Source organism: Leuciscus leuciscus, assembly GCF_965113295.1.
Source record: "Leuciscus leuciscus genome assembly, chromosome: 9".
NCBI lineage: Eukaryota > Metazoa > Chordata > Actinopteri > Cypriniformes > Leuciscidae > Leuciscus > Leuciscus leuciscus.
This window is the reverse complement of record NC_138733.1, coordinates 26,424,424-26,441,747: the sequence shown is the minus strand read 5'-3', so window position 1 is coordinate 26,441,747 and position 17,324 is coordinate 26,424,424. Positions and strand designations below refer to the sequence as shown.

Below are 17,324 nucleotides of genomic sequence, written 5' to 3'. Positions count from 1 at the left end.
TCAGAGTCCGTTTCTACCATGAGAAAGAACGTTAAACGAACAACTTAAAAGGGCATGACAAATCATGACATAAGACTGACATCACTCACAGCTTACCAATGCATTATCCCTCATGAACAAATATAACGTCTGATGTTTGCATATGTGCATACCAGTATACCATTACGACATCCTTCATGAATAAACATGAGATGTTTGTATACCTACAGTATATACCAACGTACCATCGCGACACATATGCAAATATAGTCTCAAATACAGCCATTTCATTGGCTACTGTGCGTGTTGTCACGTTAACGCGGACAAACGGTGCGTGTTTCGTTTAAAGACTTTTGTCCCCGTTCGCCTGCCATACAAAAACCGCTACTGACTTAGTTCACCTTTAAACTACGTCATGTCTCAAAGCACATAACATATTACAATAATAATGAGCATAAACCATTTAAAGAGCACCGACCTACCTCCTGACTGCTGCAGATTAATTTCGCCATTGATAGTTTCGCCATTGAAACACATAGTTCCGAGTCCAAGGACTCAGAGTAACGTCACGGGTTGTCATCTCTTAATTACGGTATCTACGACATGGCATGAACGCTGCATAAGTTCATTGTTTTGGTTCAGGACAGGAGGAACTGTAAAAGGCTGTTGCTGGTTGTTTGTGGTGCTCAGTGATCGTCCGTCTACAACTCTGCATAGCCTTATATGCGCTGATGATGTCGGTGGAAGATCCGTATTGGAAAACATACTGTATGTTGACAGAAGTGTTAATTTCGTATGAAAAAATACGAAATATATTTGTTGACGACTAAGACGAGACGGCACCAATGTCATTAACAATTGTAATATAATGCGTTAACACTCAATTTTCAACTTCGCCGCAATTTCCTTGGTTCATATTTAATCATTTTATATCATGTTTTATTTTTTTACAATTATTAATTATGTTTTAATCATCAGAAAGCACCACATTTACGTTTTTTTTTTTTTTTTTTGTAAAGATAAACAAGATACTCTACTGACACAGACCTTGCGGGTACTACATTACGACAACATGTCGTTTTCATTGACTAAAACTAGACTAAAATGCCGAGACTTTTAGTCGTCTAAAATGTGAAAAAAATAAATAAATAGGATAAGGTTGACTAAGTATGATAAAAACTAACAAGGATAATTAACACGGGACTAAGACAAAATGAACATTAGTTGACAGGAGGGTAGGACATCCTATCATTGGACAAACATTTTTTTGCTCCTGAGACTTCCACAGAAAATACCATTTGTAATTTTTTTGATGATCAATTTCAGCAAACAAAAACAGACATAAAAACAGGTTTCTGCTTGAGGAATCATTTATTCACAGGTTTGGCTTGTTGCTGAATGCACCACTGTTCAATGCTACTTGGAAGCAAAGACTCTTCTTCCAGGAAGTCAAGCCTAAATTACATTTGATGGGAGAGACAATGGACAAGCGATGGATATACATCTATACAAATATACAACGTGTAATCAATGCTTGTGCACTGAATTTTGCATATGAGCTAGATTATTTCCTTTATTATATTGACTTGATCTACATCCTATTCAAAAATAGGTTGATCACGGATTGTTTTCTAGCTAATTTTGACAAGCAAATACAGCAGATACATTTGAATTAAAAAGCAAATACATGCTATACCTTAAAGGACTATACTCTTTTAGACTTTGTGCTTTTCATTTACCCCTTCACGGCGTCACCGGAAGCCTTTACATGCTGGAGGCTTCAATAAGCAGTTTAACAATGTTAAATATTGAGAAGCAACAAACATAACCAAGACTGGTCTTCACTGAGACTAGTTGCTTGTGGATGGGGTCAACATGTACGGATGGTACAGTAAATGGATCTTAAAATGATTATTTTATGATATGATTATCACTCATACTCAGAACACATGCAAGACTGACACACTCGGTCCTTTACAGTGAATGTGCAAACTCCAAGAAAAACGCAAAAGAAATGACAATCATTGTCTAAACATACAAGATATTTTGAGCCCAGAAGATCAATTTATTAGTGACCAGTATGTGTCTGTGTGTGTGTCTGTGTGTAGCCAACTACTATGTTGGGTCCCACTTTATATTAGGCGTCTTTAACCTCTAAGTATTTACAGGACGATAATATTGTTACTGTATGTACTGCACAATGAATGTACTTATTGTGTTCTTGTTGTATTGCAAAACACGTTTGCTGATTTTGAGATGGGAGACTGGTAAGGTAAAGGACAAGTTTTGTGAAGTTCAAGAGTAGAATTAGGTGTAGGATCAACAGTGTTATTGTACAGTAGATCTGATTACAGAAATTACATGCAGGTATTTTTTTGTATATAAGTACAATGTAAAAACACATGCATGTAAACAATAAGTGCATTGTATCAAATGACTAAATGTATGTCTAAGACACTTAATATAAAATGGGTCCCTGTGTTGGAATTTGAACAGTTACGAATAAACTGCTTTTAAAAAACGTACTTAGTTATGCTAGTTAGCATCACCTTCATTAAGATATCAATCCTCTTTTGAAATAGTTTTACAATCTTAAGTTAAAAAGTGAATAATTATGTACTGTTTTTCTTGTCTCCGCCACATAAAATGCTTCTGATCATTCAGTGGTCGTATTTCAAAAACAACAAACGATACATTCAAAATTAAAATGACCTTTTGCTAGTCAGTTCACTTCTGAACGCAAAAAAACAACAACGTTTTTTTTACTATGATACTACACACAAAAAAAGAGACAAATACATACAATCTTAGTCCAAACATTAAAATCACTCATTAAAATCTCTAGAGTACATTTAGCACGTTTTTGTTTTCCGTTCCGTTACACTTTTTAAATAAATCATACATTCTGTTCTCTTGTCAACCGGAAATTAAGTGTGCGCTCTGACAATGAATACAAATTCCAGTAAGCAGCTGTACAATCTATTTATCTTCATGAAGAGTGTTAGTGACAGAACCGAACTTACTGACAAAGAGATTATTATAGCAGCGGCAGTTGGACTCATATATAGATATACATGCGTAGATTCCACATTCAATCGGTGCGCCCGCCATCTTGGAACGGTCAGCATGTCGTCACTCACAGTAAAAATCAACGATGCCTCAACATTGCACAGTTTCTGGTTGTGAAACCGCTGAGATTTAAACACCCGAAGAAATGGGATAAACTTTCACAGGTGAGAATGTGTTGGTTTTATATGTCTTAACATTACATGTTTTTACTGTGGTACTTTTGAATGTTTTTACTTTTACTATGTTAATGTTATGTTAGCTACACCTTCGTCTTTTTGTATTGTGTTAGTTTAGCAAATTCATCTGCTAAAGTGTATTGCAGATATAGATATGCATACATGCGTCTAACTACGGTTGCAGACGCTCAGTCAACTTGCTCTCGAAATGTTCACAGACCGGCTTTGACCGTTCCAATATGGCGGACGGCTTCGCCAATGAGGCATCTACGTAAATATATCTATGATTGGACTGACAAGTTTCTAGTCATTCAACGTCATACATCTTAAACCAGCACCAATTATTTTAAGTTCAAACAAGCATTTCTACAACCACGTCCATCAATAAATCTTCAACTATTCAGGCATTTTACACATTTTATAAAGAACATTCTAATGTCTAACTGACAGACAGAAACCAACATGTTTCTCAAAAATGCTGAAATAAATAGTTATCAGGTTAAAATAAAATGTATAAACCTAAAATATTTAAAATATATAAAGTTCATACAAAAGGTAAAAACCCACATACAAGATTTTTGCACTGGAAGAGGAAATGCTAAGACATCGGAGACTTTTTATAGGGATCAAATATGTGTTTTATATGTGTGTGTGTGTGTGTGAGAGAGAACACTTGAAACAGAGTGGTAGGTTTGGCTGCATTACTCTCTATCCAACACTAGAGGGTGTTAAAGAGAGGTGGTTTACTGTACTGCGTCCGAAATCGCATACTCTCTTGAGTAGGTACTTATTATGAATATGTACTAAGTATGAATATGTACGTCTAATGAATGTAGTATGAATGTAATACTATTTTTGCTATGTTGTCATTATCATGTGACCAACCAGCGTCGGTTCTGTCACTTCACTACCATTCACAAAACCTCTCCTGTGGCCTCATGGGATAGTAAAGTGCCCATCGTATGCACACTTCAGAATCTCGCCGGAAGTAGGAGGTCATCCGGGTACTTTTTTGCCTATACTGTTTTATGAGTACTGTGAATTCAGACATACTACTCTTGTCACATACTGTTTTTCGCCTACTATATAGTATTGAAGTTTGCGATTTCGGATGCAGCCATGGTCTACAAACAAAACCTCATGTAGCACCAAACATGTAGTTACGATGAAGCGAAAACTCTGACAAGGACTTCTCCTTTCCGATGAAAAACTGCTAAAAGCAAAAGATTATTTTTACACCTGTTCAGGTGTGCTGCTTCCCTCTCCCATCCTCTCCTAGTTAATCACATCGGTTCCACGTAGCAAAACGTTCGATTTCAAAAACTGTCATCCATTGCTATTCAATTTACCTTTTACTTAAAGGTCATTTTCCATTCATTTCTGCCCAGACTAGGTGTGTGCTTAAAACGGTGATGTGGGAGAGCGGACGGTCTCGGCCGAGCTGGGGGAAATGTCCTCGGACTCTGAGGTGAAGTCCGCCGGAGAGAGGGTCGGGACGGTCCCGGGGCTGCAGGCGAAGGTGCTCTGGGTGGCTTTCACATCCTGGTGGCGTCTTCGTCTGAAAACCTGCCTCTCCTTATCAAGAGGGGTGGTCTGGGGAACACGAGAGCATGGGAGATTGGGAATGTTAATGACTGCTCAGGAATCAACGGGGGGAGAGTTCGGATAGTGCAGAGATAAACAGGTTTTCAGTTGTGAGTGGATTATTATTAAACAGTGACTTTGCAAGACAACTTCATCAAAATCTGTCTTTGAATCAACACTGAACTGTGGTTGAAGTGTAAAAACAAGCAAATATTGTGATAGTGAACTATTTAGATATACAGTAGTGCACCAAGCATAGTGAACTCTTTATCTTACATCTGATTAATAAAAAGGCTCATTTTATTTCCAGCATTTTTTTTTTTCCAGCATTATTTGTTTGTTTAACTATATTATATGTAAGACGCACATACACATCAGTGATGCGCGGGTTGATCCGAAATGAGCGGGTGCCTGCGGTCACCCGCGGTTACCCGCGGTTACGAGTCATCCAAAAATATTTGTAATGATATTCGGGTCGCGGTCGGTCGGGTCGTTTGAAATAAAGATGCCAATTAAACCTTTGTAATTTATATAGTACTAGAGAGCATATGAGCGGAGTGCAGCGGTGAGAATCTCCGCTCATCGCTCACGGAACTGTCCACCCCTCCGCTCCCCCGCTCAAACATCAGGCCGCTCCGCTCATTATCGCTCAGCGCTCAACGCAGTTTGATCCGCGCTCCACTCAAATCGCCCCCCGCTCGCTCCAAAAAAGGAAAAAAAAATCTACATGTATATCACTGTTAGCTTAGACCACAGCCTTACCTCCTAAAGAACTAATGAGCAACAACAACATTTTTCAAAATAGAAATGTTTTATTTCAAATTACAAATTAGGCCTAGGCTATATAAGGAATATAGCCTACACAAAGTCCTGTAAAATTTAACGAATAAATGGGCCTAATAATATAAATAACAATTATATAAACAAAAATATAGCCTACATAAATTTTTTTAAAGTAAATTTACTATTAGGCCAGAATTTTGATAAGTTAACTTTTGCGCAACGCGCACAATTAAAATTTAAATGGGCTTATATCCATTGTACACACAAACTGCTGTAAAATAAAACGAATAAATGGGCCTAATAATATAAATAAAATTTATATAAACAAAAATATAAAAAAATATACATAAACGTTTTAAAAGTTGGCTAAATGAACTATTAGGCCAACATTCTTATAACTGAACTTTTGCGCAGCGCGCAGGATTAAAATTTAAATGGGCTTGTATCAATTGTTTGAATATTACGCTATATTTAATTTACACTTTGTTACAAGTTACCATAGGCCTATTCAATTTGCTAACCTTTTGCTTTCTTCCCAGCGTGTTCACATAGCACACTGCATGTTTTCGAGAGATGTGTCTTTTTAGATTCCAAAATGAATCTTTACTGACTGAAACGATGTCTCCACATTCGTTTTCTTCTACCACATTATAGTTAGTTTTATATTATAGTGTAGCCTACCTGTATGACTTCTGCGCGGAGCGAAATTGGAGCGGGAAATAGGGCGACGCTCCATCCTTTTAAAAATGCCGCTCTGCGCTCTATCCAAGATCCGCCCGCTCGCTCCCGCTCCACTCCGCTCACATGCAATTTTCTATGAAATACATAGGCCTGCTACACTTTATTGGCTGAATAACTGGCGCGAAGGCACGAGCTCAGTCTGCAGGTAGAGATGGAGGCGGCAAGAGAAAAGGTGAAGACTGGGGAGTGGAAGCTCCGCAAATACAAAAACAGAAAGAGCAAAATGTGGGAGACATTTGCCGAAATAATGAAAGATGATGACCAAAGTGCTGGCTTTGTCATGTGTACTTCTTGCTATGCATTTACTACTTTTAAAAAATGCGGGTCAGGAAGCGGGTCGGGTACAATATTTTCTTCTTTTTTTTTTTGCGGTCCGAGTTGCGGGCGGGTTAGTTGAAAACATCGGTCGGGTGCGGGTTGTTTATACATTGACCCGCGCATCACTGATACACATTACCGTACAAAAGGTTGGGGTTGATATTATTATAATTTTTTTAAGTAGTCTCTTATGCTCACCAAGGCTACATTTATTTGATCAAACATGCAGTAGCCTAAAAACAGTAATATTGTGGAATATTAAAACTGTTTTCTATTTTATATATTTTAAAACATAATATATTCCTGTGATGTCAAAGCTGTATTTTCAGCATCATTACTCCAGTCTTCAGTGTCACATGCTCCTTCAGAAATCATTCTAATATGCTGATTTGCTGCTCAAGAAACATTTATTATTACCAATGTTAAAGACTGTTGAGTATCATAGCATTTTTGTGGAAACCAATACAGTACATTGTTTTAGGATACTGAAATATAATTTTTCTGTAACAATCTAACAGTCTTTACTGTCCTTTTTGGTCAATGTAATGCATTCTTGCTGGATATAAGAGTTATACTGTATATACGTGTGTATATATATATTATTTGTATATAATTAAACATGTATAATTATATATATATATATATTATATATATATATATATATATATATATATATATATATTTTTTTTTTTATGATCTGTAAATCTTCCTTTTGTAAATTGTAACATTTATTTAATTCAACAATTATAGCAATAAATTGTTTTTATTGACAATTTACACTAAATTAAATCTGTGTTTCATGAACGGGTTTGTAAGGTTTACCTTTTAACTTTAAGCGCAGACCTAACTAATCAAAATGAGTTCTGTTTTCATTATGGATTTTACTTTCTGCAACTCTGCCACCGACACAAACATGTGCACTTTCAGTGCGTTCTATATCCAGCACAGGACCGCACATTCAAACTAGTGTTTAACCCATAACCAGCAGTGTCATGCACAAGTGTACACTTCAACTGTACAAGCTTCTTAGATCAGTAACACAGAGCAAAGAAAGGGAAAAGTGAAGCACTGACACAGAAAGCATGAGCTGAGAAGCATGAATGGCAAAGAAGCAGAGCATCCCCACTCTATAGCCAGAGGCCGAGTGTGGAAGGAAAGGGACTATGGAGACTGCCAGCACGTTGCCATGGAAACACTGACGGTTTGAGCCGCTCTGTGGGCGTACCTTATCCAATACATCCCTGGGTTCGGGTAGCAGTCCAAAGACCCTGAACGCTTGATGGAAAACCCCTCGTCCGGCTGAGCAGGGAGAAATGAGTGGAACTCAATAGATTAGATTTGTACTTTCACCGTGTAAAACAGCACAAGCTTTGAGCCATGAAGTGCTGTTCAATAATGGTGTGATGTTTAGAGTTTTACAAAACAGTAGCAGTGAGCAAACCAAGTGTTTAGAATGTTTCACCAGTTCTATACAAACACTCAGTTCGGGAAATAAAAACAACTGTATATGAAGCTAATGAGACGGTAAACATGCAAAGCAATGTGCAAAGAAAGTACGCTGCTAAATGTTATATATATATATATATATATATATATATATATATATATATATAGATAGATAGATAGATAGATATATAGATATGTATATATATATATATATATATATAATATATATATATATATATATATATAATATATATATATATATATATATAGGGGTCCGTAAGAAAAAAAAATATTAAGCAGCACAAGAGTTTTCAACAGCAATAAGAAATATTTATTAAGCAGCAAATCAGCCTATTAGAATGATTTCTGAAGGATCATGTGACACTGAAGACTGGAGTAATGATGCTGAAAATTCAGCTTTACAATCACAGGAATAAATTATATTTATTATGAAATAATATTTTATCAAATAAATGCATCCTTGGTGAGCATAGAAGACTTTGTTCATATATATATATATATATATATATATATATATATATATATATATATATATATATATATATGTATGTATATAGAGTATATATATATATATATATATATATATATGTATTTATTTATATATATATATATATATATATATATATATGAATTCATTCAAATTCAACAAACGACCTACATGCGAAATCAAAACTAAAACACATCAAATAACAAAACAAAGTAAACTGTGGAAACATTTTCAAAGTAACTATTTAGTTTGAAGGTAAACTATGTAAGTTTTTTGTTTGTTTGTTCAAAATTATCAATCCTTCTAAAACGTGTTTTTGTCTTACCCTGGTTCACTATGGTAAGCATATTATAAGTGTTTATATTTTAGACCTTTAAATTTTTACCTTTAAATTTACATAATGATTTAGTCATTTTATGCAATTGTCCTACAAAAAAACTAACAAAAAAACATGTATGAAAAACTTAAAAATAGAGGAAACTATTTTGGCTAATTTGATCCAGCCCCTGACAACAGTGCTGACAGTCGTTATATAAGCAGAAAGCAGAGTCAGAGGAGGAGATGTCACAGCCATAAGAAAGCAGAAGGATGAAGTCTGCCAGGAGAGAAGAGGAATGAGAGAAGAACAGCTGATGGATGAGTCAGCGAAAAGCTATGAGATAAGAGCACAACCTCCAGAATATTTTAATACCTCAAACTATATTTAAGTATAATGTTCCAAAAGACAAAGGCTGTTCAAGCTCAAAAGTAGATTTTTCACATTAAATTGACAGAAATCTCTCGCAGAAAAGCTAACATACCTGAACAAGAGAAAAATACAATGCTTTAAAGGGATTGTTGAAAATTATCCCGTAATCGACTCACTCTCAAGCCATCCTAGGTGTATATGAGTTTCTTCTTTCCGGTCAGAGGTCACTCTTCCGTCAGAACTCGACTCGCGTACGACCATTGCCGAAAGCCAGTTATTATAGTTTATGAAGTTATAAATATGGATATTTTCTCACAAAAACGCATCGCTTCGCTTCAGAAGGCATTTATTAACCCCCTGGAGCCGTATGGATTACTTTTATGATGGATGGATGCACTTTATTTGTGCTTCAAAAACTCCCCCTGGGCTCTACTCACTCCCATTATAAAGCTTGGAAGAGTCAGGATATATATTTTTTTATATATAACTCTGATTGTATTTGGCTGAAAGAAGAAACTCATATACACATAGGATGGCTTGAGGGTGAGTAAATTATGTGGTTTAAAGTTTTCATTTTTGGTTGAGCTATCCCTTTAATGCCAATAATAGTCCACTAAAAATATGTCACTCTCATGAAATATGGGAGTAACACCTTAAAGTTATGGCTGCATATAAAGTGATCATCTGTGCACCAATGATTTATTCGAGAATGTTGGCTTTAATTCATGTGGATAATATAAACCATCATAAAGAATATAAACATTTCAACATAATAGCTACAGTATAAAGATGATTCTTACTGCTATGACAGTGACTCCTGCAGTGGTGCTGTTGGGTTTGGGGCCCGTGTTGAAATGTTTCTTAATCTTGCCGGCCACAGACAACTGGTGCTGATTCTTACACATTCTGTCATCCTGAGAAAGAACAGGAAAATGCCTCCACATATCACTTACCTTCCAATAGTCTGAGAATGGTACATATACATAAATCAGTAATAAAAAAAAAAGAACAATGTCTTACATTAACCCAGGGATGGTCTAACACCTGTAGAGCTGTGTATCTCTGGTCGACCTCCACCTGTAGCATGCAGGTGATAAGTGTCTGTAGAAAAAGCAAGTAAGTAAGAAAGATAGTGAGGTCATTCGTTTTTCCAGAACTTTCAAACTGTTTTGGTACACCAACCTTTGCAGAGTCAGATACATTGTCCCAGTACGGAAGAGGGAAATCCAGCTGTCCCATCAGAATGTGGTCAAAAAGAGCCTCCTGATCATCTGTGCTCCTGAACAGATATGCAAATAGTTTTTGAATATTCATAAATATGTATTTTGCTATTGCAATGAGAACTGAAGGTACAGCTCACACTATCTATCCTACGGCCACTAGAGGGAGTAAGACATCACAATTTAACTTCTTTTTCTTTTTCTTTTTTTTATTCAAGCAACGTATATTTTGTACAAATACAAGTATTAAACGTTATACATACAATACAAAAAAGAAAGAAAAAAAGCAACTATATAAAATTAGAAAAGAAAAAGAAAAGGGTGCCAGGGGATAACAACATAAATATCAGAATAAATGTGCATTCAGGTATAAAAATATCAAATAAATATTTTGTAAAGCTCACAGATTTTTTAAGTTTTGACAGCTTAATTATTCAGAGTCTCTAATACTGTTTACATACAGCCTTACTTCAGTCAACAAACTCACAAAATTGGGTAATTTAACTGCGTTCTACTTGAGCTGTACAATTCTCTAAATTGAACCAATGCTTAAAGTCACCATGAAACCAAAATAGACAATTCTTATTTTTTATGAAATATTGCAGAATTTATTATAAATTATTTAAATGTGCAAATAATTTTTTTTTATTCATGTGCCCTAATAATCTTTAATCAAAATAACTATCCCTCCCTTTTCCAGCATCATCTATTCTCTTCTCTGATTATGCGTTTATTGGCGTAAAGGCGGGACAACCTGTCACTCACATGAGATCGACCAATAGCAAGCCACAACAATCCAATCAATTCCCGATGGATAAAATCAAGTCCCGCCCTACTTTTTTTTCCTATTTAAAAAGCTCTTTTTTTTATTCAAGAAGTCTATCGCAACTTCCGTTTAATGCTGACTTTAACTTAGAATGATGCTGTACTTACCCACGGAAAGGAGGGAAGCCACAAAGCAGAATGTATGTTATGACCCCCGCCGCCCAGATATCAACCTTCAAGCCATACCTGTAACACAGAGAGAGAAAAAACAGTATGGCAGTTATATTCTGGTTTTCATACTGACCATATTTGAATAACATTCCCATGCTAATGAAGACGTGACTGACCCCGTCTCTGCGACAATCTCTGGAGCTACATAGGTCGGGGTGCCACATATAGTGTAAAGTGGACCGTCCACAACTGTTGCCAAGCCAAAATCCCCCAGTTTCAGAGATTTGCTCCCATCCTGGTGCTCAAAGACCTGAAGCACATATAAATACAAACAAATCTACATCAAAATAATCTTTTTTTTTATTAAAATATAATGCATTATAAATCAAATGAATAAAATGAAGGGGAAGCTCAAATGAGATTCCAAACTGTCTGATTTGTTTGTCTGATCAGTTTGATCTGAGTTATAAATGGAAAACTGGTTGAAAAAAAGTTTCTGCGGAGTCAATTCACAGCATGCATTAACCTTATCAGCCACAACTTTACATAACTCAAAGTTAACTCAAAGCCTTTGTCAAAGCTGTTGTGTTTTTCATACTGTCATTACAGAAATATACAAGTTTCAACACAGTGTTGTGTCTGATGAGATGGGTAAAATAGTCTCAGTATTGAGTTGATCTTGTTTTAAAGCTTGTGTAAGAAGGGTTATTTAAGGTTTCTGCACTCGAGAGGAGGAGGAAAAAAAAACATTTTAGATCTGAGATTTATTCCAAGGTGCATTTGTGAAAATAACACTGAGATACTGCCGTTTATAGTGACAATATTCTCTGTGTAATACTCTAACACCCACCAGGAGATTCTCAGGTTTGATGTCACGGTGAACAATGTTAAGGCAGTGCAGATATTTGATGGCGCTGGCCAGGTTATACAGCATCCCGCTGGCGTCCCGCTCTGTGTATTTGTTGGAGGAGGTGATGGCATCAAAGAGGTCGCCACCCTGTTCATGCACACACAATTTCACCGATTATACAGGAACAATATCTGAGCAGTCAAATGTAATGCAACCTAAAAAACTTTACTGAAAAGTAGTTTCAGATTCTAAGAAGTCAAAAAAAATGGTTGTAATATATTTAAAAATGTAATTTATTCCTGTGATGGCAAAGCTGAATAATTTTAATATGATGATTTGGTGCTCAAGAATCATTTCTTATCAATGTTAAAGGAACAGGCTGACTTCTTGGGACTTAGATAGTCTAACTCTGGCGGATACGGTGAATAAGCTTAAGTCCCAAAAAGTCAGCGTATGTAAATCATGATGCATTTTTTTATCTAGGATTCTTTGACGTACAGAACATCTGAAATAGAAATCTTTTTTAACATTATACATTTATTTACTGTTACTTTTGATCAGTTAATGCATCCTTGCTGAATAAAAGTTACTATCAAATAAAAAACGTACTGACTTAAAACTAACAGGGCTAAAACTAACAGGACTCTCATTTTTAACTAGGAGCACTGTAAGCCCCTTACTGAACATTTTAGGAGCACAAGCAGAAAATTTAGGGCCACACCTTAAATCGACCTGCTATAATTCACATTTGGAGTTTTGATGTTCTGTAAAAAGTGTGAAGCACTTGAAAGTACTTGAAAAGTGAATGAATTTCACTCTTGAAAGGTTGTAGGAACCCTGAAATGAATAATGTAAAAACATTCAACTATTTCTGCCACGATACCATGATTACAGTTAGCGTTACTACATTAAATCCATGGTGAATGTTGGTGATTTGTGGACTGAAAAGCCTTCAATAACTTCGTTCATGGCACAATGTTTCTCCTGGTTTCCACATCACCACTGTTTGATCTGATATGGTTTATAACAGAGAATTCTGCGCAGAATTTGAATGCTTCTCACTAGATCTTGCAGAGATGTTATTAATTCTGCGGCGAATTCAAGTGCTTTTACACTGGATCTCCCAGTTCTGTGTAGTAACAGTGTCATGTGATCAAAGATCAGCCTGCGAGTAAACCTGGTGTGAGGTTTACTCGCGCTTAGTTTGTCTATTATTGGTCTGAGTAATAAAAGGGGTGCGCAGCTCAAACAAGTAGCTCGGTTTCGTTCCGCTTTCATTACATTTAAATCGTTTGGTGTTTCTAATATCATATGAAACAGAAATGGCAGCTCTTATCAGTTGGGCAATGTGGTCGCGCCTGTGCAACATCTAGCAAAATCTTGTCGCACCGGCAGGAGAAAAAAAATAGCAAAATGTGGAATTTTAACATAGCCTGGAGCTTTGACTTTTATAATATATATATGTTAATGTCAGATATTTCACCTTGACCAGCTCCATGACCAGGTAGAGCTCACTGTATGTGTCCATTTCTTCAATCAGCAGAACAATGTTAGGATGCTTAACCCTCCGAAGAATAGACACCTCATTCTGGATCATGTGTTCCTGTGAGCCACAGACATTAATAAGTGCAAAGTGCACACACATATTTATGCATTTCACTGAACAGGATTCAGAGATATTAAAGTCGTCTCACCTTCCCCCTGCATTTGCTCTTGTTAATGATCTTCAGAGCGTACTCTCGGCCTGTGGATCTCTCCATACACTCTCGGACCACGGCGAAGTTCCCATCGCCAATCATTCTTCCCACTTTGTACCTCTCGGCTATGGAAGCAGGAACCTGAGGACAATCCTCCATCAGCTCAGCTAGAAGGGAAAAAGATGTGGGATGTAACATTCTGATGATAAAAAAATAATGATAGACTTTGTCAAAGTTTCCCAGGGTTCCTCACCTTCACTGCCCAGCCCATCGCCCTCATCCATGGAGCTGCACACCTTGGTGGAGGCCAGAGAGAGAGAGGAGCCACTGTGCTGAGAGCCCTGTCAGAGAGATTACAGTGAGAGGCACTCATTTTACAAAGTTTTTTGGTTAGTGAACTAATTTGGTTAGCCTGAACTAATATATATATATATATATATATATATATATATATATATATATATATATATATATATATATATATATATATGTTAAATGTGCATGTTAAAAGTGCAATTTCACTTGTTTAATCTACAGAACAAAAACAAATACATCTAATTTAACAGAACACCATCAGTTATTAGAACAGGGTAATGTTGTCAAACTATATAAATTAGGTCAATCACAGAAAGAGTGGAAATGGAGCAAGCACACAGCCAGGTCAAGATTCTGGTCTGCTGTTGCTAGGAAACATTTTGGGTGAATGTGGAATTATTTAGTACAGATGTGCTCAGCTGCAATTCGGTGTGATTCAGCACTATGTTGGCACATTAAAGCACCTGAAATATAATTGGGGACAAACAGAAAGATGAAAGTGCTTCATGGTTTTGCTTGATGCAATGAAAGACACTGGCAGTTCCACATAGATTAACATCATGTAAATGGTGTTTTATAAAGTATTTTTAGCGCATTACAGCAAATGCAGCAGATGTGAAAGGTCTTTAAAGTGACAGTTCTCACCCTTCGTCTCCTCAGACTGGCTGGACTGGTGGGAGATGGACTGGGAGATTTGCCTGACCGTGGGGTCGACAGCTGACTTCCTGCTGTTCCATTAGCTGAAATACAGAAGAACAGGTTGGTAAATGTCAAAGATTTTATTAGGAGTGTCCTAGTCATATTTCACCCCAAAATCAAAGGGAATAAAAAAAATAGACAATGTATTTTGCATCAAGAAATAATAAAAACATTCATTAATTTATTAATCATTTCAGTCTTATCCCACTTTTGGTGATTCTATGGGTCATCTCTCGCCATACGCAAGAGACTGTTCATGAATTTTCTTAGCAATGATTTTCCCAGGGTGGGTTGCCAGGTCTTTCCTCTACCCCCCCTTTACATGGCTCGGGACTCACACACACACATTAACACCTATGGACAATTTAGCGTCTCCAATTCACCAATACTGCATATGTGTATAATATATGACCCTGGACCACAAAACCAGTCACATGGGTCAATTTTGAAATTGAGATTTATACATCATCTGAAAACTGAATAAATAAGATTTCCATTGGTGTATGGTTTGTTAAGATATGGTAATATTTGGCCGAGATACAAGTATTTGACAATCTGGAATCTGAAGGTGCAAAAAAATCAAAACATTGAGAAAATCGCCTTTAAATTTGTCCATTTATGTTCGCAATTGTGCTGCATTCACTCACAAAAATAAATGTTTTATATATTTATAAATAAATTTACTAAATATCTTCATGGAACATGATCTTTTTACTTAATATCCTAATGATTTCTGGCATTAAAGAAAAATCGATAATTTTGACCCATACAATGTATTGTTGGCTATTGCCACAAATATACCTGTGCTACTTGTGACTGGTTTTGTAATCCAGGGTCACATACATACATTATAAATATATATATAGATATTTTGTATTCTTATTTGCTTATTTGCTTATTCTACCGAAGTTGTTGAAGTAATTGATGTTTTTTATCTCAAATTGCACATTGCACTGTGCATGACTTGTTTTCAAATTTTGAACAGGCTTGCATAAATATAGGCACAGAATGCAAAATGCAACCAGTTAGTAACGGTAAGAGTGCTAAAAGAAAATGACTGAAATATATACACATGCGTAAAGGCTACTTCAAGCTATCTCACATAACTTACAGAAGGCTGCTTAATATTTTAAAACAAGTCATGTATGGCATTTTTAAGTGCAATATGAAATCCAAGTATTGATATCTATAAAACTTTCAAAAAAACTGTTCCTTCATTATTAGAAGTATACACATGCCGCTTAGAAATATGACAAAAACAAGCCTCACAGCCATGAAAAATCTACAAAGCGTAATATTAACCCTTCATTTAGATACAATGACAAACTAAAAAAGAATGATCGGCTACTTTAATTCCTCTTCACCACCTCAAAACAAGAAAAACAAAAAAAGATCTCTCCAAAAGAAATCATTTTTATGAATTTCCCTCACAACACACAGTGTCCTACCTGCTAAAGAGTGCAGCAGGCGGCCAGAGCAAACTGCGATTCCTCCTGCGCTCATAGTGACTGTGAGGAGCTAGAGTATGAATGAGTGTGGGAGAGGAGGACAGGATGTATGTAGTGTGTTCCTGCTGGCTGCGCACACCTTACGTCATAAACAGCCAGAGAGGGAGGAGTTTATCTCATAAACATGCCATATCGTAGTCGCAGTGCTGTCTGTGTGGGTGACTATAAAGATCTCAGAAAAGATCTCATGGCAAAACACTGTGGAGATGTTTCTGAACGGCGTGAGTGCAGCCGAGTGGATGACGTGGCGTTTTGAGTGGATTTCTGAAGTATCACCACAGAATGTGTGAATACAAATTAAGCTGTTTGAAGCTCTGATTATGCTATGATTCAGAGGTTCGGCCACAAATATGATTCCTTTCAAAGCTTCTCAGGGCACATCAAGCAACAAATAAAGCCATCTCGGTCTCAATTATCAATGTTACTCTATGTTTGTGTGTCACTGTGATCCGCATATAGTGCTCCCTCGCCATCTGTGATACACTATCACAGGCGGACATGTGGAGAGTGAGAATGCATCATCATAGTGTTATTTTTGGAATGTAAAACAGATTTGAAGGACTATCAGATCAGCCGTTAATCATGTGTGTGATTACCGAACAACAAATTTGGGTGAGTAAATGCAACTAGTGTGGGGAAAATATTAGTCAGAGAACTTCACTTTCAAACTGGATCAGACTTCATGTATAGTTTCTGATGGGTGGATGTTGGTGATTAGGTATGGGGCGCCGTTTGTAAAGCGGCTCACGCTGAAAATAACAGCAACATTTTGTCACATTTAGCTTCAAACAATGTTTAAAAAACTGG

The 17,324-nt window shown here is 36.4% G+C and overlaps 1 protein-coding gene across 3 annotated transcripts in view; it reads right to left on the bottom strand.

The window, feature by feature from the left end:
* Positions 1-1,337: 1,337 nt before the first annotated feature.
* Positions 1,338-17,324, bottom strand: part of LOC309506119 (serine/threonine-protein kinase DCLK1-like) — a 45,989-nt gene continuing 30,002 nt past the window's right edge. The window contains exons 6-17 of one of the 3 annotated variants that reach the window (XM_082179704.1): positions 14,956-15,050; positions 14,249-14,336; positions 13,993-14,162; positions 13,782-13,901; positions 12,299-12,445; positions 11,625-11,758; positions 11,446-11,523; positions 10,475-10,571; positions 10,313-10,393; positions 10,093-10,206; positions 7,876-7,949; positions 4,627-4,817 (exon numbers count right to left, since the gene is read on the bottom strand). In XM_082179704.1, the coding sequence (XP_082035830.1) occupies positions 4,760-4,817; positions 7,876-7,949; positions 10,093-10,206; positions 10,313-10,393; positions 10,475-10,571; positions 11,446-11,523; positions 11,625-11,758; positions 12,299-12,445; positions 13,782-13,901; positions 13,993-14,162; positions 14,249-14,336; positions 14,956-15,050 (1,256 nt within the window). In that variant the 3' untranslated portion in view covers positions 4,627-4,759. Of the gene's footprint in view, positions 4,818-7,875; positions 7,950-10,092; positions 10,207-10,312; positions 10,572-11,445; positions 11,524-11,624; positions 11,759-12,298; positions 12,446-13,781; positions 13,902-13,992; positions 14,163-14,248; positions 14,337-14,955; positions 15,051-17,324 lie in introns of all 3 variants that reach the window. The other 2 variants (XM_082179703.1, XM_082179702.1) reach the window with 2 other exon arrangements.